Here is a 23,759-nt window from a genome sequence, read left to right on the forward strand (position 1 = left end):
TATACACAGGACTGTGAGGTATTACAGATGTGAGAAAGCAGTAGTGGGGTCTCTATGCTGGCTGAGCTGTGGCTGATGTTACAGATGTATACACAGGACTGTGAGGTATTACAGATGTTAGATAGCAGTAGTGGGTGTCTCTATGCTGGCTGAGCTGTGGCTGATGTTACAGATGTATACACAGGACTGCGAGGTATTACAGATGTGAGAAAGCAGTAGTGGGTGTCTCTATGCTGGCTGAGCTGTGGCTGATGTTACTGATGTATACAGAGGACTGTGAGGTATTACAGATGTGAGATAGCAGTGGGCGTCTCTATGCTGGCTGAGCTGTGGCTGATGTTACAGATGTATACACAGGACTGCGAGGTATTACAGATGTGAGAAAGCTGTAGTGGGTGTCTCTATGCTGGCTGAGCTGTGGCTGATGTTACTGATGTATACACAGGACTGTGAGGTATTACAGATGTGAGATAGCAGTGGGCGTCTCTATGCTGGCTGAGCTGTGGCTGATGTTACAGATGTATACACAGGACTGTGAGGTATTACAGATGTGAGATAGCGGTAGTGGGCGTCTCTATGCTGTGGCTGATGTTACAGATGTATACACAGGACTGTGAGGTATTACAGATGTGAGAAAGCGGTAGTGGGCGTCTCTATGCTGGCTGAGCTGTGGCTGATGTTACAGATGTATACACAGGACTGTAAGGTATTACAGATGTGAGATAGCAGTAGTGGGCGTCTCTATGCTGGCTGTGCTGTGGCTGATGTTACTGATGTATACACAGGACTGAGGTATTACAGATGTGAGATTGCAGTAGTGGGTGTCTCTATGCTGGCTGAGCTGTGGCTGATATTACAGATGTATACACAGGACTGTGAGGTATTACAGATGTGAGATAGCAGTAGTGGGTGTCTCTATGCTGGCTGAGCTGTGGCTGATATTACAGATGTATACACAGGACTGTGAGGTATTACAGATGTGAGATAGCAGTAGTGGGCGTCTCTATGCTGGCTGAGCTGTAGCTGATGTTACAGATGTATACACAGGACTGTGAGGTATTACAGATGTGAGATAGTAGTAGTGGGTGTCTCTATGCTGGCTGTGCTGTGGCTGATGTTACAGATGTATAAACAGGACTGTGAGGTATCACAGATGTGAGATAGCAGTAGTGGGGTCTCTATGCTGGCTGAGCTGTGGCTGATGTTACAGATGTATACACAGGACTGAGGTATTACAGATGTGAGATAGCAGTAGTGGGTGTCTATGCTGGCTGAGCTGTGGCTGATGTTACAGATGTATACACAGGACTGTGAGGTATTACAGATGTGAGATAGTAGTAGTGAGTGTCTCTATGCTGGCTGTGCTGTGTCTGATGTTACAGATGTATACACAGGACTGTGAGGTATCACAGATGTGAGATAGCAGTAGTGGGGTCTCTATGCTGGCTGAGCTGTGGCTGATGTTACAGATGTATACACAGGACTGTGAGGTATTACAGATGTGAGATAGCAGTAGTGGGCGTCTCTATGCTAGCTGAGCTGTGGCTGATGTTACAGATGTATACACAGGACTGTGAGGTATTACAGATGTGAGATAGCAGCAGTGGGCGTCTCTATGCTGGCTGAGCTGTGGCTGATGTTACAGGTGTATACACAGGACTGTAAGGTATTACGGAATGTGAGATAGCAGTAGTGGGCGTCTCTATGCTGGCTGTGCTGTGGCTGATGTTACTGATGTATACACAGGACTGTGAGGTATTACAGATGTGAGATAGCAGCAGTGGGCGTCTCTATGCTGGCTGAGCTGTGGCTGATGTTACAGATGTATACACAGGACTGTGAGGTATTACGGATGTGAGATAGCAGTAGTGGGCGTCTCTATGCTGGCTGAGCTGTGGCTGATGTTACAGATGTATACACAGGACTGTGAGGTATTACAGATGTGAGATAGCAGTACTGGGTGTCTTTATGCTGGCTGAGCTGTGGCTGATGTTACAGATGTATACACAGGACTGTGAGGTATTACAGATGTGAGAAAGCAGTAGTGGGGTCTCTATGCTGGCTGAGCTGTGGCTGATGTTACAGATGTATACACAGGACTGTGAGGTATTACAGATGTTAGATAGCAGTAGTGGGTGTCTCTATGCTGGCTGAGCTGTGGCTGATGTTACAGATGTATACACAGGACTGCGAGGTATTACAGATGTGAGAAAGCAGTAGTGGGTGTCTCTATGCTGGCTGAGCTGTGGCTGATGTTACTGATGTATACAGAGGACTGTGAGGTATTACAGATGTGAGATAGCAGTGGGCGTCTCTATGCTGGCTGAGCTGTGGCTGATGTTACAGATGTATACACAGGACTGCGAGGTATTACAGATGTGAGAAAGCTGTAGTGGGTGTCTCTATGCTGGCTGAGCTGTGGCTGATGTTACTGATGTATACACAGGACTGTGAGGTATTACAGATGTGAGATAGCAGTGGGCGTCTCTATGCTGGCTGAGCTGTGGCTGATGTTACAGATGTATACACAGGACTGTGAGGTATTACAGATGTGAGATAGCGGTAGTGGGCGTCTCTATGCTGTGGCTGATGTTACAGATGTATACACAGGACTGTGAGGTATTACAGATGTGAGAAAGCGGTAGTGGGCGTCTCTATGCTGGCTGAGCTGTGGCTGATGTTACAGATGTATACACAGGACTGTAAGGTATTACAGATGTGAGATAGCAGTAGTGGGCGTCTCTATGCTGGCTGTGCTGTGGCTGATGTTACTGATGTATACACAGGACTGAGGTATTACAGATGTGAGATTGCAGTAGTGGGTGTCTCTATGCTGGCTGAGCTGTGGCTGATATTACAGATGTATACACAGGACTGTGAGGTATTACAGATGTGAGATAGCAGTAGTGGGTGTCTCTATGCTGGCTGAGCTGTGGCTGATATTACAGATGTATACACAGGACTGTGAGGTATTACAGATGTGAGATAGCAGTAGTGGGCGTCTCTATGCTGGCTGAGCTGTAGCTGATGTTACAGATGTATACACAGGACTGTGAGGTATTACAGATGTGAGATAGTAGTAGTGGGTGTCTCTATGCTGGCTGTGCTGTGGCTGATGTTACAGATGTATAAACAGGACTGTGAGGTATCACAGATGTGAGATAGCAGTAGTGGGGTCTCTATGCTGGCTGAGCTGTGGCTGATGTTACAGATGTATACACAGGACTGAGGTATTACAGATGTGAGATAGCAGTAGTGGGTGTCTATGCTGGCTGAGCTGTGGCTGATGTTACAGATGTATACACAGGACTGTGAGGTATTACAGATGTGAGATAGTAGTAGTGAGTGTCTCTATGCTGGCTGTGCTGTGTCTGATGTTACAGATGTATACACAGGACTGTGAGGTATCACAGATGTGAGATAGCAGTAGTGGGGTCTCTATGCTGGCTGAGCTGTGGCTGATGTTACAGATGTATACACAGGACTGTGAGGTATTACAGATGTGAGATAGCAGTAGTGGGCGTCTCTATGCTAGCTGAGCTGTGGCTGATGTTACAGATGTATACACAGGACTGTGAGGTATTACAGATGTGAGATAGCAGCAGTGGGCGTCTCTATGCTGGCTGAGCTGTGGCTGATGTTACAGGTGTATACACAGGACTGTAAGGTATTACGGAATGTGAGATAGCAGTAGTGGGCGTCTCTATGCTGGCTGTGCTGTGGCTGATGTTACTGATGTATACACAGGACTGTGAGGTATTAAGAATGTGAGATAGCGGTAGTGGGCGTCTCTATGCTGGCTGAGCTGTGGCTGATGTTACAAATGTATACACAGGACTGTGAGGTATTACAGATGTGAGATAGCAGTAGTGGGCGTCTCTATGGTGGCTGAGCTGTGGCTGATGTTACTGATGTATACACAGGACTGTGAGGTATTACAGATGTGAGATAGCAGTAGTGGGTGTCTCTATGCCGGGTGAGCAGTTGCAGACATTAGCATATTTTTGCAGCAGAACTGCGTGCGTAATCTCAGCTGCCATCCTAAATAGCGCTCTGTAGTGACCAGGCCTCTATAGTGTCTCAGGATTTGCAAAGCCTGTGCTGCTGTCCTCACTGAGATTTCTCCCCTGTACTCTGCTCCGCAGGTAACAACATCCTCATCGTGGCTCACGCCTCCTCCCTGGAAGCCTGTACACGCCAGCTGCAGGGCCTCGCCCTACAGAACGCCAAGGACTTTGTGCAGGTTGTCAGAAAGGTGAGTAGCTGAGGGGTAACGCTGGGCTGCTGGCTGTGGTAAATGAGGTTGGGGTTACTGATTTACGCCCAGCGCAGTGCTGTTCCCGGGCTCTTTTGCTGTGTCCAGGCCCTGACTAATGACATTGGTGGCTACGAGTACATTATACACCTGTAGCAGAGCTTGTGCAGAGCATCTCTCCTAGGGTGATACACAGGTGCTGTAATGTCTGAGTGCTGCTGTGGGTAACTCGCACACCATACCCATACCTCCCAACTGTCCCGCAGTCAGTGGGACAGTCCAGTTTTTCTGGGACTGTCCTGCTGTCCCGCCCGCTGGCCGCAGTGTCCCGCGGTGGGGGGGAAGTTGGGGGGAGCACACGCCGCTGCTCTACAGGAGGAGAACAGATGCTCTGTTCTCGTGTGAACGGACTGCCTGGGGGCTGCCCAGCACCTCGGAGAGTGCTGGGCATGCCCCCAAAGTGACGAAAACTGGGGGAAGCCGCCAGGCTCCGTCCCTGTTTCAATAGAGCCACACCCCCTTTTCGGTCGCGCTCACCTCCGGCGCTCGACCTGTGCCTCCTTCCAACATTGAACTGTTGGGAAGGAACCTCTGGTTTATGTATGCGACTGAAAATGCGTAAGGGCCTGATCCATAGACGGGCGCTAATGCCGCCGCCACAAATCTGTACACAGCGACTGTGCGAAAATAGGCAAATGTCATAGCCGCCGGGATTTGTATTGAGACGCTCGCCGACGGCTTCGCAAATCCAAACAACTGCGTACAAAGACGCAACATCGGTCCCACATCAAAGGATAATCGCTCCTCTGAGTAACCCTATGGTCACGCAGAATGGGCGCGGGAACCGAGATACTGGAGCCATTTTAACTGCGTATGGGATCCCGGACGCAGGAAGAGACACCTGGAAATGGGCGTGGCATATACCTGCGTTTGAGTCGCCACCTTCCTGTTGCCGCCCACTAACGGTCCCTGCCCGTCAATTATAATCCTCACTTCAAAAACACCGGTAATGAAACTTTAGGCATGCGGAGTGCGATTCAGACACATGCGCGGGTCACCGGTAATCGCTCAGATGAGCAAACATCGGCAGAGCCTCCATCTCTCGGGGACTGAGCTACTAACGCTGCCGGATCACATTGTCCCTTCATTCCAGCGTTTCTGCTCTCTCCTATAATACTGATCCGTTTAGCCTCAGGCAGGGGGCACCGGGACTGTAATAATATAGCCCCCCCCCTGCCCAGTATCAGGACCTAATCTCACTACAATACCTGCACCTGCCCGTCATCAGGGAATTGCCTGTAATTGCGGCCTCTGGCGCCATTTACAGATGTGTCCTCGCCCATCATTGCTGCCGACACAGACGGTGTAATGTACTGCAGTCTATTATAGCCGTCTATTATATGGGCAGCACCAGACGGTGTAATGTACTGCAGTCTATTATATGGGCAGCACGGACGGTGTAATGTACTGCAGTCTATTATAGCCATCTATTATATGGGCAGCACTGCAGTCTATTATAGCCGTCTATTATATGGGCAGCACAGACAGTGTCATGTACTGCAGTCTATTATAGCCGTCTATTATATGGGCAGCACTGCAGTCTATTATAGCCGTCTATTATATGGGCAGCACGGACGGTGTCATGTACTGCAGTCTATTATAGCCGTCTATTATATGGGAAGCACGGACGGTCTCATGTACTGCAGTCTATTATAGCCGTCTATTATATGGGCAGCACTGCAGTCTATTATAGCCGTCTATTATATGGGCAGCACAGACGGTGTAATGTACTGCAGTCTATTATAGCCGTCTATTATATGGGCAGCACAGACGGTGTCATGTACTGCAGTCTATTATAGCCGTCTATTATATGGGCAGCACGGATGGTGTCATGTACTGCAGTCTATTATAGCCGTCTATTATATGGGCAGCACCAGACGGTGTAATGTACTGCAGTGTATTATAGCCGTCTATTATATGGGCAGCACAGACGGTGTCATGTACTGCAGTCTATTATAGCCGTCTATTATATGGGCAGCACGGACGGTGTAATGTACTGCAGTCTGTTATAGCTGTCTATTATATGGGCAGCACAGACGGTGTCATGTACTGCAGTCTGTTATAGCCGTCTATTATATGGGCAGCACAGACGGTGTAATATACTGCAGTCTATTATAGCCGTCTATTATATGGGCAGCACAGACGGTGTAATGTACTGCAGTCTATTATAGCCGTCTGTTATATGGGCAGCACGGACGGTGTCATGTACTGCAGTGTATTATAGCCGTCTATTATATGGGCAGCACTGACGGTGTCATGTACTGCAGTCTATTATAGCCGTCTATTATATGGACAGCACAGACGATGTAATGTACTGCAGTCTATTATAGTAGTCTATTATATGGGCAGCACAGACGGTGTAATGTACTGCAGTCTATTATAGCCGTCTATTATATGGGCAGCACAGATGGTGTCATGTACTGCAGTCTATTATAGCCGTCTATTATATGGGCAGCACGGATGGTGTCATGTACTGCAGTGTATTATAGCCGTCTATTATATGGGCAGCACGGACGGTGTCATGTACTGCAGTGTATTATAGCCGTCTATTATATGGGCAGCACGGACGGTGTCATGTACTGCAGTGTATTATAGCCGTCTATTATATGGGCAGCACAGACGGTGTCATGTAGTGCAGTCTATTATAGCCGTCATTTATATGGGCAGCACCAGACGGTGTCATGTACTGCAGTCTATTATATGGGCAGCACGGACGGTGTAATGTACTGCAGTCTATTATAGCCGTCTATTATATGGGCAGCACAGACGGTGTCATGTACTGCAGTCTATTATAGCCGTCTATTATATGGGCAGCACGGACGGTGTCATGTACTGCAGTCTATTATAGCCGTCTATTATATGGGCAGCACAGACGGTGTAATGTACTGCAGTCTATTATAGCCGTCTATTATATGGGCAGCACAGACGGTGTAATGTACTGCAGTGTATTATAGCCATCTATTATATGGGCAGCACAGACGGTGTAATGTACTGCAGTCTATTATAGCCGTCTATTATATGGGCAGCACAGACGGTGTAATGTACTGCAGTCTATTATAGCCATCTATTATATGGGCAGCACTGCAGTCTATTATAGCCGTCTATTATATGGGCAGCACAGACGGTGTCATGTACTGCAGTCTATTATAGCCGTCTATTATATGGGCAGCACTGCAGTCTATTATAGACGTCTATTATATGGGCAGCACGGACGGTGTCATGTACTGCAGTCTATTATAGCCGTCTATTATATGGGAAGCACGGACGGTCTCATGTACTGCAGTCTATTATAGCCGTCTATTATATGGGCAGCACGGATGGTGTCATGTACTGCAGTCTATTATAGCCGTCTATTATATGGGCAGCACCAGACGATGTAATGTACTGCAGTGTATTATAGCCGTCTATTATATGGGCAGCACAGACGGTGTCATGTACTGCAGTCTATTATAGCCGTCTATTATATGGGCAGCACGGACGGTGTAATGTACTGCAGTCTGTTATAGCTGTCTATTATATGGGCAGCACAGACGGTGTCATGTACTGCAGTCTGTTATAGCCGTCTATTATATGGGCAGCACAGACGGTGTCATGTACTGCAGTCTATTATAGCCGTCTATTATATGGGCAGCACAGACGGTGTAATATACTGCAGTCTATTATAGCCGTCTATTATATGGGCAGCACAGACGGTGTAATGTACTGCAGTCTATTATAGCCGTCTGTTATATGGGCAGCACGGACGGTGTCATGTACTGCAGTGTATTATAGCCGTCTATTATATGGGCAGCACTGACGGTGTCATGTACTGCTGTCTATTATAGCCGTCTATTATATGGACAGCACAGACGATGTAATGTACTGCAGTCTATTATAGCAGTCTATTATATGGGCAGCACAGACGGTGTAATGTACTGCAGTCTATTATAGCCGTCTATTATATGGGCAGCACAGATGGTGTCATGTACTGCAGTCTATTATAGCCGTCTATTATATGGGCAGCACGGATGGTGTCATGTACTGCAGTGTATTATAGCCGTCTATTATATGGGCAGCACGGACGGTGTCATGTACTGCAGTGTATTATAGCCGTCTATTATATGGGCAGCACGGACGGTGTCATGTACTGCAGTGTATTATAGCCGTCTATTATATGGGCAGCACAGACGGTGTCATGTAGTGCAGTCTATTATAGCCGTCATTTATATGGGCAGCACCAGACGGTGTCATGTACTGCAGTCTATTATAGCCGTCTATTATATGGGCAGCACAGACGGTGTAATGTACTGCAGTCTATTATAGCCGTCTATTATATGGGCAGCACAGACGGTGTAATGTACTGCAGTCTATTATAGCCGTCTATTATATGGGCAGCACCAGACGGTGTCATGTACTGCAGTCTATTATAGCCGTCTATTATATGGGCAGCACCAGACGGTGTAATGTACTGCAGTCTATTATAGCTGTCATTTATATGGGCAGCACAGACGATGTAATGTACTGCAGTCTATTATAGCCGTCTATTATATGGGCAGCACAGACGGTGTAATGTACTGCAGTCTATTATAGCTGTCATTTATATGGGCAGCAAAGACGGTGTAATGTACTGCAGTCTATTATAGCCGTCTATTATATGGGCAGCACAGACGGTGTAATGTACTGCAGTCTATTATAGCCGTTTATTATATGGGCAGCACCAGACGGTGTCATGTACTGCAGTCTATTATAGCCGTCTATTATATGGGCAGCACAGACGGTGTAATGTACTGCAGTCTATTATAGCCGTCTATTATATGGGCAGCACAGACGGTGTAATGTACTGCAGTCTATTATAGCCGTCTATTATATGGGCAGCACAGACGGTGTAATGTACTGCAGTCTATTATAGCCGTCTATTATATGAGCAGCACCAGACGGTGTAATGTACTGCAGTCTATTATATCCGTCTATTATATGGGCAGCACAGACGGTGTAATGTACTGCAGTCTATTATAGCCGTCTATTATATGGGCAGCACAGACGGTATAATGTACTGCAGTCTATTATAGCCGTCTATTATATGGGCAGCACAGACGGTGTAATGTACTGCAGTCTATTATAGCCGTCTATTATATGGGCAGCACGGACGGTGTAATGTACTGCAGTCTATTATAGCTGTCTATTATATGGGCAGCACAGACGGTGTCATGTACTGCAGTCTGTTATAGCCGTCTATTATATGGGCAGCACAGACGGTGTCATGTACTGCAGTCTATTATATGGGCAGCACAGACGGTGTAATGTACTGCAGTCTATTATAGCCGTCTGTTATATGGGCAGCACGGACGGTGTCATGTACTGCAGTGTATTATAGCCGTCTATTATATGGGCAGCACTGACGGTGTCATGTACTGCAGTCTATTATAGCCGTCTATTATATGGACAGCACAGACGATGTAATGTACTGCAGTCTATTATAGCAGTCTATTATATGGGGAGCACAGACGGTGTAATGTACTGCAGTCTATTATAGCCGTCTATTATATGGGCAGCACAGACGGTATCATGTACTGCAGTCTATTATAGCCGTCTATTATATGGGCAGTACGGACGGTGTCATGTACTGCAGTCTATTATAGCCGTCATTTATATCAGCAGCACCAGACGGTGTCATGTACTGCAGTCTATTATAGCTGTCATTTATATGGGCAGCACAGACGGTGTAATGTACTGCAGTCTATTATAGCTGTCATTTATATGGGCAGCACAGACGGTGTAATGTACTGCAGTCTATTATAGCCGTCTATTACATGGGCAGCACCAGACGGTGTAATGTACTGCAGTCTATTATAGCCGTCTATTATATGGGCAGCACAGACGGTGTAATGTACTGCAGTCTATTATAGCTGTCATTTATATGGGCAGCACAGACGGTGTCATGTAGTGCAGTCTATTATAGCCGTCATTTATATGGGCAGCACCAGACGGTGTCATGTACTGCAGTCTATTATAGCCGTCATTTATATGGGCAGCACAGACGGTGTAATGTACTGCAGTCTATTATAGCCGTCTATTATATGGGCAGCACAGACGGTGTAATGTACTGCAGTCTATTATAGCCGTCTATTATATGGGCAGCACCAGACGGTGTCATGTACTGCAGTCTATTATAGCCATCTATTATATGGGCAGCACCAGAGGGTGTCATGTACTGCAGTCTATTATAGCCGTCTATTATATGGGCAGCACAGACGGTGTAATGTACTGCAGTCTATTATAGCTGTCATTTATATGGACAGCACAGACGGTGTAATGTACTGCAGTCTATTATAGCCGTCTATTATATGGGCAGCACAGACGGTGTAATGTACTGCAGTCTATTATAGCTGTCATTTATATGGGCAGCAAAGACGGTGTAATGTACTGCAGTCTATTATAGCCGTCTATTATATGGGCAGCACAGACGGTGTAATGTACTGCAGTCTATTATAGCCGTCTATTATATGGGCAGCACCAGACGGTGTCATGTACTGCAGTCTATTATAGCCGTCTATTATATGGGCAGCACAGACGGTGTAATGTACTGCAGTCTATTATAGCCGTCTATTATATGGGCAACATAGACGGTGTAATGTACTGCAGTCTATTATAGCCGTCTATTATATGGGCAGCACAGACGGTGTAATGTACTGCAGTCTATTATAGCCGTCTATTATATGAGCAGCACCAGACGGTGTAATGTACTGCAGTCTATTATAGCCGTCTATTATATGGGCAGCACAGACGGTGTAATGTACTGCAGTCTATTATAGCCGTCTATTATATGGGCAGCACAGACGGTGTAATGTACTGCAGTCTATTATAGCCGTCTATTATATGGGCAGCACAGACGGTGTAATGTACTGCAGTCTATTATAGCCGTCTATTATATGGGCAGCACGGACGGTGTAATGTACTGCAGTCTGTTATAGCTGTCTATTATATGGGCAGCACAGACGGTGTCATGTACTGCAGTCTGTTATAGCCGTCTATTATATGGGCAGCACAGACGGTGTCATGTACTGCAGTCTATTATAGCCGTCTATTATATGGGCAGCACAGACGGTGTCATGTACTGCAGTCTATTATATGGGCAGCACAGACGGTGTAATGTACTGCAGTCTATTATAGCCGTCTGTTATATAGGCAGCACGGACGGTGTCATGTACTGCAGTGTATTATAGCCGTCTATTATATGGGCAGCACTGACGGTGTCATGTACTGCAGTCTATTATAGCCGTCTATTATATGGACAGCACAGACGATGTAATGTACTGCAGTCTATTATAGCAGTCTATTATATGGGCAGCACAGACGGTGTAATGTACTGCAGTCTATTATAGCCGTCTATTATATGGGCAGTACGGACGGTGTCATGTACTGCAGTCTATTATAGCCGTCATTTATATCAGCAGCACCAGACGGTGTCATGTACTGCAGTCTATTATAGCCGTCTATTATATGGGCAGCACAGACGGTGTAATGTACTGCAGTCTATTATAGCTGTCATTTATATGGGCAGCACAGACGGTGTAATGTACTGCAGTCTATTATAGCTGTCATTTATATGGGCAGCACAGACGGTGTAATGTACTGCAGTCTATTATAGCCGTCTATTATATGGGCAGCACCAGACGGTGTAATGTACTGCAGTCTATTATAGCCGTCATTTATATGGGCAGCACAGACGGTGTAATGTACTGCAGTCTATTATAGCCGTCTATTATATGGGCAGCACCAGACGGTGTAATGTACTGCAGTCTATTATAGCCGTCTATTATATGGGCAGCACAGACGGTGTAATGTACTGCAGTCTATTATAGCTGTCATTTATATGGGCAGCACAGACGGTGTAATGTACTGCAGTCTATTATAGTAGTCAGGGCTTCTCACAGCTATACATGAATTCGGAGGTAACCATTGGGACAAACTAACCCCGTCTCGTTCAGTCATTCTTTTGGACATCCTTCCATTTAGATGAGGTTTTGTGACTGGATCACATTTAGGGGTCTATGTACTAAGCCTCGTAGAGAGAAAAAGTACCAACCAATCAGCTCCTAACTCACTTTACATGCTGTGTTTGAAAGAAAATGACAGGAGCAGATTGGTTGGTACTTTATCTCTACACTTCATCTCTCCCCAGGGCTTAGCACATAGACCCCACAGTCTTAGGTTTATGGTGCACCCTCACACTCCCTGGATACGATTTGGGGGCTATGGGAACATCCCCACCAACGCTGTGCTATTTGGTGACATCTTAGGTCACATGCTTACATTTATTTGAAGAGGTGATAAAACTCTGATCCTCCGCCCGTCTTCTCTCATTCCAGATCCCGTACTTAGGTTTTTGCTGTTGTGAAGAGCTCGGCGATGCCGGCCTCTGGCAGCTGACTGATCCCCCGATTCTCCCTCTCACTCATGGACCAACCGGTGGCTTTAACTGGAGGGAAACGTTACTTCAGGAATGAGCACCGAGGACGGACCAAGCTATTTATCCATATCAGACTGTAGAACATATGGCCTTTGGATGCAAATGCAGGCAAAGCATCACAGCGCTGCCTAAATATACTAGTGTATTACATGTTTGAGAATATATATATATATATATATATATATATATATAAAATATGAGTGAGGTTTATAATAGTTATTTTTGTTGAAAATTACCATTTACCAGGTCAAAGTGATACATATGTATATTACGCGGATAATATCTGCCGGCCCAGTGCTGGAGGTGTAAATAGAGCATGAATCCGCAGTCACTTTATACAAGCTAAACCTCAAATCAATGTCCGTGAGTCTAAGTGCAGCTTACGTTCTGTCTGCGGAGCTTCCTGGCATTGAGCGGACAGAGCTCTCGTCTTCCCGCTCATTATATTATGTGCTTCACACGTTACTCACGGCTGTTGGGCGTTACCGGACCCAGGTCCCCATGTGTTATCCAGCTCATAAGTACTCGTGTGGCAGAGTAACATGGTATTATCTCTCGTAATGAACCTTTCCTGAGACTGTGAGGGATATTTTCCTGACAGGGTCCCCGGATTATCTTCACTGATCTCTATGGATTTCCTACAAATTCTGAGGTAAAATGTTTGGCTCTGGTACTGGGGGGTGTAAATAAATGGTCATTTATAGTCCCTGGAATCGGTAAGATTTACCGCTGGACCCATGCCCGGCGGTTGGAATCCCGATAGCGGCATCCCGGCAGAGGAGGAAATCCCGATCGTCCAGTATTTTCTAACCTAATTCTACCCCCTAACCTTCCCGCCCCCAGTGCCTAACCCTAATCCCCCCTCTAAGTGCCTAAACCTAACCCCCCCCTTCCCCGCCGTCTAAACCTAAGTCCCCCGGGGTGGTGCCTAACCCTAACCGCCCCTTCCCCTAGCCTAAACCTAACCTCCCGGGGGGGGTGTCCAACCCGGCGTCGGTAAAATGACAGGCGTCTAGATTTAGACGCCTGTCATTTAACCCTCGCCGGGATGAAGCAGTCGGGAAGCCGGCTATCGGGATTAGTTCCGCCAGCTTCCCTACTGCATACCATAGTCCCCACACCTTCCTTTTTTTTTTTTATTACACCATTCCTGTTCATATCTATCCCTTGGCAGTCCCCCAACAGAGTCCCCGCCCCTGAGTAGCAAACATCAGGGGGACAGTTATAGAACCTGTCCCGGAAAGAGTTGAGCTGCGTACAACAACCAGGCATTTGCAATTTTCTAAATTGTGCAAAACAAAATAAAAGAATCTGATTGGCCGATATGGGCAACACCCCCTTTTTCCTTCAGTGTAGAACGGAGATGAACGCCACCCCCTCAGCTGCCAAATGCAATTCACGTTATATGTTTTCCTGGGGGTTCTCAAAAACATCCAGAGAGAGAGGAGGCTCAGGTCCTCTTGGTCTGGCCCAGGACGTGGTGGGACTAAGACACCCAAAAGATAGCAGTGGGTCAACTTCCTGTATGACGAGACCCTCTAGGTCATGGTCCCCTTCCTCATTATGATAATGGTCAAATTTGGCGTTAACGGCGTGACTATCGATTCCACGATTCTTAAGGCAAAAAGCCGCTGACAGTGTGATTGACTTAAGCTAGGAAACCTGTTTCTGCTACAATCTACCATAGAGTTGGAGATCTTGTTTCCTGGCGCGGGAGGAGAGGTTTTCCTGTATCACTACCTTTCGGTGAGCCCCACTGTTGCCAAGAGATCTCGGTGGTGGTTTGAAACTCAGTTCTTTGAATGTACAAATTTTGTCCCTGGCTTCCCGGCCGGAGCAGAACTGGGAGCACCTCTTGTAGGTCCATGGGCGTGATTCACAGATGTACACAGAGCCGATATGTATGCAGTTGACCGATTATCGGTAATCGCATACGTCTAAGGCGCACATGACACGCTTCAAGGTACAATGGCATTAGCGTACATCTCTGAATGGAGCCCTGTATTATTATTGTTGAGTACAGGAGCGTCCTGCATACTAGCCCTCTCTACCGAAAGTGGCGTGTAAAGTCCACCTAAATCAGGATATGAGTATTCCTTCCTTCTTTAAGGAGAGGTCCCTCACAGGAAGAAAAGGGTCCCTGCATGAGGGTCCTAGATAGGACCTCCGCTATCAGGAGATAGAGGACCTGTTTATTCTAGATGATGCTCAGAAAACTGGTTCCTCAGAATATTAAGGCCCAATTTACCGGTTCAATGTTTTGGGCAGAAGGTCGTGTGCTCAACAAATGTAGAACCTGCCCTCCCTCAGGGGCAGATCTGGAACTTCCAGTTGGATGAAAGAGAAGACGTGATTTTCGTACTTTCCATTAAATCCATGATTGGCGGTCACTGCGCTCCCTCTGTCTTTGCGCTTTTTTTATTGAATTTGTTGTTTAATCTTCCATGTTGGAAAACATCTTTCCTTGTTCTGCTGGGTTTTCGTCCTCTTCTGTGTTTAGTTACTAAGAGCGTTTTCCTGATGAGAGGGGAGATAGAGGGGGAAGAATATGTGCAGAATTCAAACCAACGGCCTTACTCCTGGGTCACCATCTATACCCACATGGTTACGGTATCCCCCAATGGACTCGGAGAAACATTAAACTATGAGAGGGAGAGGTGTCAGGTAAACCATTTACATGGACTAAGGACCTCATTCAGAGTCGGTCATAAGCGGCCGCTCGGTCGTACGCCTAACGACCGCAATACTGAAAAAGTTAGCGATCGCATGGTCGGTCGTAACCAAAGTGACGCCCATACGTGACCAATGCACCTCCTCTAGCTAACGAGTGATATCAGCTAGCGATCGAGTCAATCGTTGTCAGTCATTGTCAGTCGCTGTATGTTAATTTTCTTTTGATGGTTGTGGCCGCTTGCGTTGTGTGCAAATTACTCCAAAAATTACCAAAAAACAGCATAGAATAAGCCATCGCCCTGACATTTATTTATTCTTATGATTCGCTAATGCAAAGGCAGCTGAATCAATTACATGCCGATTAGCAGTGTTATTAGCTACAACAATCGATTATTAGCTGCTTGCATTGTGTGGCTCAAAATAGAAACATCACTCCGAACATCAGTCACATTCGATAGTATCGATTGTACTCTGGGGCCTGAGAGAGCACGTACCCAACATCAAGCTGTACGATCAGCCAGGCCTCTAACCTGCTCGCAGAGTGACGTTTTACTACTTCCGGTCTTCTATGTCGGTCGTAGCAGAAAATTTATGTATGCCCCTGAAAACGGTGAGGAACGCCTGCGTTTTCAGACCACCACCCCCGTCACCACCCACAAACGGCCTTTCATGTCAATCAACTCTCGGAAGCCACTTCCTGCTCGTAAGCCGTACGATCGACAGCATTTTGGATCGCAAGGTCTCGTACGCACATGCGCACAACTAACCGTACGCATGCGTGGTTTGGAAACATCAAATGCGTACGAGGAGCGGCCGCTTACGACCGACTCTGGATGAGATCCTAATTCCTGAAGGACAGGAATTTTTTTCATTATTTTTAATGATACAGCGGCAGAGCCACATTAGGGTGATATAGAAACATTCGGGTCCAGGCTCCCTCTACCACCAAAGGGTTCGGTTAATCCAGACACCTCATTGCCCTAGGTGGGAGACCAGTTTGCCTAATGAATAAGAACAGAAGCCCCTTATAGGATGAGGACTTACACTGACAATTTGCCATCGGAAACTACATTTCCCTATTCAAATAATGGCAGGCATGGATTTATTCCCTACACATCCAGTAACCCGTAGCAACCAGCACTCTGCTTTATTGATAATATTCACAAATATCTGGTTGCTATGGGCTACTGCAAGTTTGTATTCTGTCACCAAAATGCAGACCATATGGAACATAGAGCTGTTCTAGTAGCCAACTATAGTATCTTGTCTCTCTGCCACTGAGTAATGTGTGAGCTGTCCGGATACACGGGCTGGGATTAAAGTGCACTTGTTCCCTACACGCAGCAGCTCTGCCAACCTTACAGTATTTTTGTTGGCTGTCAAAAATTGTAAGTACAATTTTTTACCTGTCAGTAAAAGAAACAGAGGTCAATTAACACAATTTTTCCTTTTGCTGACAGATGAAACAACAAACCAATAACCCCCTGGCCCCTATTAATAATAGTAAAAATAATTAAAAAAAAGCGCCAGTCGTCCGTTAATTACAAAGGTTGGCAAGCCTGAGGCGCAGTGGAGGAGCCATTTTGTGGGTAAGAAAATTAAACAATAACATTTATGAGAATGCAGCATATCCATTCACTAGGAAGCAGTAACATCCCTCCCCTCCCAGCAGTCCTGATTTTTGAGGGCCACAGACTGGCAAATTAAATATGGCCTAATTAACCTAGGAGGAGATGCATCAAAGCTTGGAGAGAGGGAGAGAAAGTACCAACCAATCAGCTCCTGTCATTTTACAGGCTGTTTCAAAAATGACAGGAGCTGATTGGTCTTTATCTCTCTCCAAGCTTTGATACATCTGCCCCCTAGTGTTGGGAGTGTGCTATGGCGGGTGTGCTACTGCATGAATAGGCTGCATTCTCAGGCGCACGGGGCTAGGCCTCAGACATGACAGGCACACATCAGCATGGGTGTGTTCTATGCCCGCTCACCGTATGCATGTCATTTAGCTATGCAGTACAAGGACTTCCACGAGATGTAAATAGAGAAGACGAGGGGGGTTATGTGTGCGGTTTACATATAATAGGTGTTGTAGTGACACGGGAGCTACATTACAGCCCCGGTCGACGTCTCAGGTGGTAACAGCGCTCGTGGAAACGGCGGACACTTGAGATTTCTTATTGCAGCATTTACTTGTTACGCGGTACAATAAGTTTTGGCAGCTACTAGCCTATAGCACCCCATCCTGATTGGCTCTACAGAGGCAGCAAGATGGCGCTACTCCCACCCATTCACATATCACTGTTACAGGCATTATTCTGTACGCTAGTATATAATCACCGGAAGGCGTAATGAGACGCCCATCCAGGGAAGGCTGTGTATGGGTGGAGCTAAACTTTGTTGTATAGTAGGGATGGCCATCGGTGTCACTACCATCGATGGTGATATAGCAAGTGGCCATCGATAGTTACCAACTTTGCAATGGATGACCATCGAAGGTTTCACCTTGTAAAAAAAACCCATTTGGTTATGCTGTGCCATTGATGGAGGGAAACCATCTGGTTCTCACCCATTGATGGTAAAAGCATTCGACATCGGCCATAAATCATCGATGACCATCCCTATGGTATAGTCTAGCATTGTACAGATGCTTGTCAGGTCGTTTATCAGGTGTGCGGGAAATGCTTCTTGTATCGCTCAAAAAGTTACTTATTTATTTTTTAGCTTTCTTCTTAACAACAAAATCGAACTTTCTTTTTACTGTTACAGAGGAGCGATTATCGCCAGGCTATATACAGGTGTATGGGATCGATGCTCCCTATGCAATTATACATTTCCACAACGCTGCCCCAGTATAATCTGTGATCGGGTCCAATTTGGGGGACTCGGCTCCTGAACCCATGTATTCTGGATTGCTGTTCTGTATTAGTAATAAGAACACTGAAGTGAGGGCGGTTTTATTCCCTAAGCTATTGCTGTAAATGTGATGTATGAGAGACCCCAGTATCCATGCTGCCTGCCCCCGAGAGCTAAATATACACGGGAGGGTATTCTATTAAACGTTTATGCCCCAGTCAGGAATTCAGGGGCTATTGTTCTTTGTTTGCGATATTAATCTATATATTATTGTCCGAATGAATTTGCACATATAGTATCGTACAGTACTTGTTACCTACCTAGCAAATATAATTCCTATTCTACAGCACAGTAGGCAACCTGTGGCTGAACCACAAGATCCAGCATGCTGGTGCTGGGGAGTCACAGGGAGCTAAACCTGGTTCCCATTTACAATTGCACTGTACTAGAGCATTCTGCTATATTTTTACATTCTGTGAGTCTAGAGAATGAAAATATGTTTATTTTAAGAATGACAATCAAACCAAAAACGCAGACGCCTTTATTACGTGCTCTGTGCTAAAGCTGTGATGTGTAGTCTAGAGAGAGTTCACAGAGAAACCACCGGAGGGCGCTGTCATCTGATGGCCAATACAGCATATAAGTTATAGGGTTTTCACCTTCTGGTGACGCTAAACTTTTGTTTGCCCACGCCCACCTGCAACCGTTACGATGTATATTGCTTTGTCGTTCACTAAATACTTTTTATCATTGCCCTTGGATATGACACAGATCTGCTCTCAAGGTACAATGCCACTCATTGCATAAAGTGGAGATCAGTTTTATTAACGCACAAGTTAAAGTAATGTTTGGTAACAGTTGCAGGAGGGCAATGTACTAACCAGTACGGCATTGTCTCAATGTGGGAACACCTATAAATACCGTTACATTATATGGCCGGATATTGGGCTTCAGGAAACAGTAAATTTGTATTATTTCATGACTTCTTATTGTAGGAGTCTTGGTCATATTACGCTCTACCAAATGTATTCACAAAAACAATCAACGCTGTAGCCAAGCGGTGACCTCAGCAGAGATCATTCCCCAATATGGCTGCTACTTTCTGGCTTATTAGATAAATTCCCAAATTGACATGACGTTGCCTTTAGGTAAAGCAGTGATGAATAGTTCAGAGACGCAGGGCAGAGATTCAGGCCGTCACTTGTTTAGCACACAGCATCCTGGTCCTAGCAGATCCATCATACGGAGAGGTGACGCCCTGAACGCGCCTGGATTTGCCGACACTGACCAGCGCTGTCCTTATGTTGCACTTTTTATGCTTTGCAGGCTACTAATCTGCTTGAAGAGATCATCGTAGCATTAATAGGGATTTCTCACACTGGATTCCGACACGTGTTGTGTCTGACGTGTATTATAATGCAGATGTGAACGGCCCAGGCCGCTGAGATGGTGATTACAGTGTTCCCTCCCTCAGTCCAGTGCTAGTTATGTATTTTGTCATAAAATGCGTTGGATAACTGAAATAAATGTCTCTCTCTGTATCTCAAGGCTCCGCTCATTCTCCTGTAACAAAACGCTCACTGACTTGCGGTATATAGCTGCGTACACCTGTAAGTGTATCTTCTGTTATTTATCATAATGTCCGAATAATAACACTGCCGGGAGAGTCGGTCTTCGCAGATGAGAAGACGTCACATGGGTCTGGTGGAGTAGAAGCACTAACATTATATATATTAACAATTTTCATGGTTAAAGATATGGTTTAATGAAATCTATACTCCACCTACAGACCACATGGTGCAAATGTATTTGTTTAGAATTCCCTTAGTTACTGTTACTGCAGATATAACTGTACCTACTGCAGGGGCAATGATAATCTGCCTGGCACAATATAATGGCTGAAGGTCACGTTCCTCTCTCGCTGTGCGCAGTTCTGTTAGATTACAGGCCTGTGATTCTGGGCCGCGCACAATGCTGATGGTGGCGGAGCCGAGCGATTCTATGCTACTGTGAAAAAATCAGTAACAACTGGTATGCGGCATGTGTTACACGGTGTGCGCGCAGAAAGGCGATGTTGGGACGGAGACGCGCAGTATCAGTGAGGTCTTGGAAAGGTGCTGAGAGGTGGCAAAAGTAGCACGGAGATGGTGCGTGTTATAGGCGTGTCGCTGAAGTGTTTGCGCGTTCAGACAGTCACTTTGGAGGCCGTACTCACATTGTTACTCTGCACCTGTCATAGAGCTGGTGCGGGGTTCGCTGCTGTGACCGATGTTGACGTGTAAATACGCACCAGGCGGTAGTACTACGTCTACGGGTGCTGACATTGGACGTCCCAGTCCTGGCACATTTATACGCCTGGATGTACGCCAGGGGAGGCCTTTGTAGCGGCATTTGTATAAAGTCACAGATAGGAGACCGCCAATAGACGCGGCCGCAGCCATCTATGAATCAGACCCTTATCTGTATTAGTGTAATATCACTAATCAGTGTTAACGTGAACCAAGGGCCTGATGCAGACCCGCTCGCGAGCGCACAGCACTCGCAAGCAGGTCGATGGTCCCCAACTGCACATGCGCGAGACCCGTACTGCGATGGAAGCTCCGTCGCAACGGGTCTCGCTACAAGACGGGGTGGCTGTCGATGTTGATTGACAGCTTGCCCATTTTTGTAGGCGGGGAGGGGGGTGGCTTCACAAACGCAGGCGTTCTCACGTGATGTCAGTAGTGGACTTCCTGCTCTATTAGAGCAGGAAGTCCACTCGGGCTTGCAAAAGCAGCAACCTTACCACAGGGTCTCCTCGCAAGCACGATGATCGCGATAATCGCGACCATCACCAGGCCGCCCACGAAAGCTGTGAGCGGTCAACTACAGATTAGCAAGCAGCCTGGAGGCCGAAAAAAAAAATGAAACCCTGCCCTGATTCAGAGTGATGGTATAGATAACAGTGGTGACACGGTAGAGGTATAGATAACAGTGGTGACACGGTAGAGGTATAGATAGTACAGATAACAGTGGTGACACAGTAGAGGTATAGATAGTACAGATAACAGTGGTGACACGGTAGAGGTATAGATGGTACAGATAACAGCGGTGACACGGTAGATGTAGATGGTACAGATAACAGCGGTGACACGGTAGAGGTATAGATGGTACAGATAACAGCGGTGACAGGGTAGAGGTATAGATGGTACAGATAACAGTGGTGACAGGGTAGAGGTAAAAATGGTACAGATAACAGTGGTGACACGGTATAGATAGTACAGATAACAGTGGTGACACGGTAGAGGTATAGATAGTACAGATAACAGTGGTGACACGGTAGAGGTATAGATAATACAGATAACAGTGGTGACAGGGTAGAGGTATAAATGGTACAGATAACAGTGGTGACACGGTATAGATAGTACAGATAACAGTGGTGACACGGTAGAGGTATAGATAGTACAGATAACAGTGGTGACACGGTATAGATAGTACAGATAACAGTGGTGACAAGGTAGAGGTATAGATAGTACAGATAACAGTGGTGATACGGTAGAGGTATAGATAGTACAGATAACAGTGGTGACAGGGTAGAGGTAAAAATGGTACAGATAACAGTGGTGACACGGTATAGATAGTACAGATAACAGTGGTGACACGGTAGAGGTATAGATAGTACAGATAACAGTGGTGACACGGTAGAGGTATAGATAGTACAGATAACAGTGGTGACACAGTAGAGGTATAGATAGTACAGATAACAGTGGTGACACGGTAGAGGTATAGATAGTACAGATAACAGTGGTGACACGGTAGAGGTATAAATGGTACAGATAACAGTGGTGACAGGGTAGAGGTATAGATAGTACAGATAACAGTGGTGACACGGTAGAGGTATAGATAGTACAGATAACAGTGGTGACACGGTAGAGGTATTGAAGGTACAGATAACAGTGGTGACAGGGTAGAGGTAAAAATGGTACAGATAACAGTGGTGACACGGTATAGATAGTACAGATAACAGTGGTGACACGGTAGAGGTATAGATAGTACAGATAACAGTGGTGACACGGTAGAGGTATAGATAATACAGATAACAGTGGTGACAGGGTATAGATAGTACAGATAACAGTGGTGACACGGTAGAGGTATAGATAGTACAGATAACAGTGGTGACACGGTAGAGGTATAGATGGTACAGATAACAGTGGTGACAGGGTAGAGGTATAGATAGTACAGATAACAGTGGTGACAGGGTGTAGATAATACAGATAACAGTGGTGAGACGGTAGAGGTATAGATAGTACAGATAACAGTGGTGACAGGGTAGAGGTATAGATGGTACAGATAACAGTGGTGACACGGTAGAGGTATAAATGGTACAGATAACAGTGGTGACACAGTAGAGGTATAGATAGTACAGATAACAGTGGTGACACGGTAGAGGTATAGATAGTACAGATAACAGTGGTGACACGGTAGAGGTATAGATAATACAGATAACAGTGGTGAGACGGTAGAGGTATAGATAGTACAGATAACAGTGGTGACAGGGTAGAGGTATAGATAGTACAGATAACAGTGGTGAGACGGTATAGATAGTACAGATAACAGTGGTGACACAGTAGAGGTATAGATAGTACAGATAACAGTGGTGACACGGTATAGATAGTACAGATAACAGTGGTGAGACGGTAGAGGTATAGATAGTACAGATAACAGTGGTGACACGGCAGAGGTATTGATGGTACAGATAACAGTGGTGATACGGTAGAGGTATAGATGGTACAGATAACAGTGGTGACAGGGTAGAGGTAAAAATGGTACAGATAACAGTGGTGACACGGTATAGATAGTACAGATAACAGTGGTGACACGGTAGAGGTATAGATAGTACAGATAACAGTGGTGACACGGTAGAGGTATAGATAATACAGATAACAGTGGTGAGACGGTATAGATAGTACAGATAACAGTGGTGACAGGGTAGAGGTATAAATGGTACAGATAACAGTGGTGACACGGTAGAGGTATAGATAGTACAGATAACAGTGGTGACACGGTATAGATAGTACAGATAACAGTGGTGACACGGTAGAGGTATAGATAGTACAGATAACAGTGGTAACACGGTATAGATAGTACAGATAACAGTGGTGATACGGTAGAGGTATAGATGGTACAGATAACAGTGGTGACACGGTATAGATAGTACAGACAACAGTGGTGACACAGTAGAGGTATAGATAGTACAGATAACAGTGGTGACACGGTAGAGGTATAGATAGTACAGATAACAGTGGTGACACGGTAGAGGTATAAATGGTACAGATAACAGTGGTGACAGGGTAGAGGTATAGATAGTACAGATAACAGTGGTGACACGGTAGAGGTATAGATAGTACAGATAACAGTGGTGACACGGTAGAGGTATTGAAGGTACAGATAACAGTGGTGACAGGGTAGAGGTAAAAATGGTACAGATAA

The 23,759-nt window shown here is 45.9% G+C and overlaps 1 protein-coding gene across 2 annotated transcripts in view; it reads left to right on the forward strand.

The window, feature by feature from the left end:
- UBASH3B (ubiquitin associated and SH3 domain containing B) overlaps positions 1–19,823 on the forward strand; it is a 195,709-nt gene extending 175,886 nt beyond the window's left edge. For both annotated transcript variants that reach the window (XM_088481811.1, XM_088481812.1), the window contains exons 13-14: positions 4,146–4,255; positions 12,664–19,823. In XM_088481811.1, the coding sequence (XP_088337937.1) occupies positions 4,146–4,255; positions 12,664–12,801 (248 nt within the window). In that variant the 3' untranslated portion in view covers positions 12,802–19,823. The remainder of the gene's footprint in view (positions 1–4,145; positions 4,256–12,663) is intronic.
- The last annotated feature ends 3,936 nt before the right edge of the window (positions 19,824–23,759 follow it).

Source organism: Taudactylus pleione, unplaced genomic scaffold, assembly GCF_031769625.1.
Source record: "Taudactylus pleione unplaced genomic scaffold, aTauple2 ptg000278l, whole genome shotgun sequence".
In the NCBI taxonomy this organism is placed as follows: domain Eukaryota; kingdom Metazoa; phylum Chordata; class Amphibia; order Anura; family Myobatrachidae; genus Taudactylus; species Taudactylus pleione.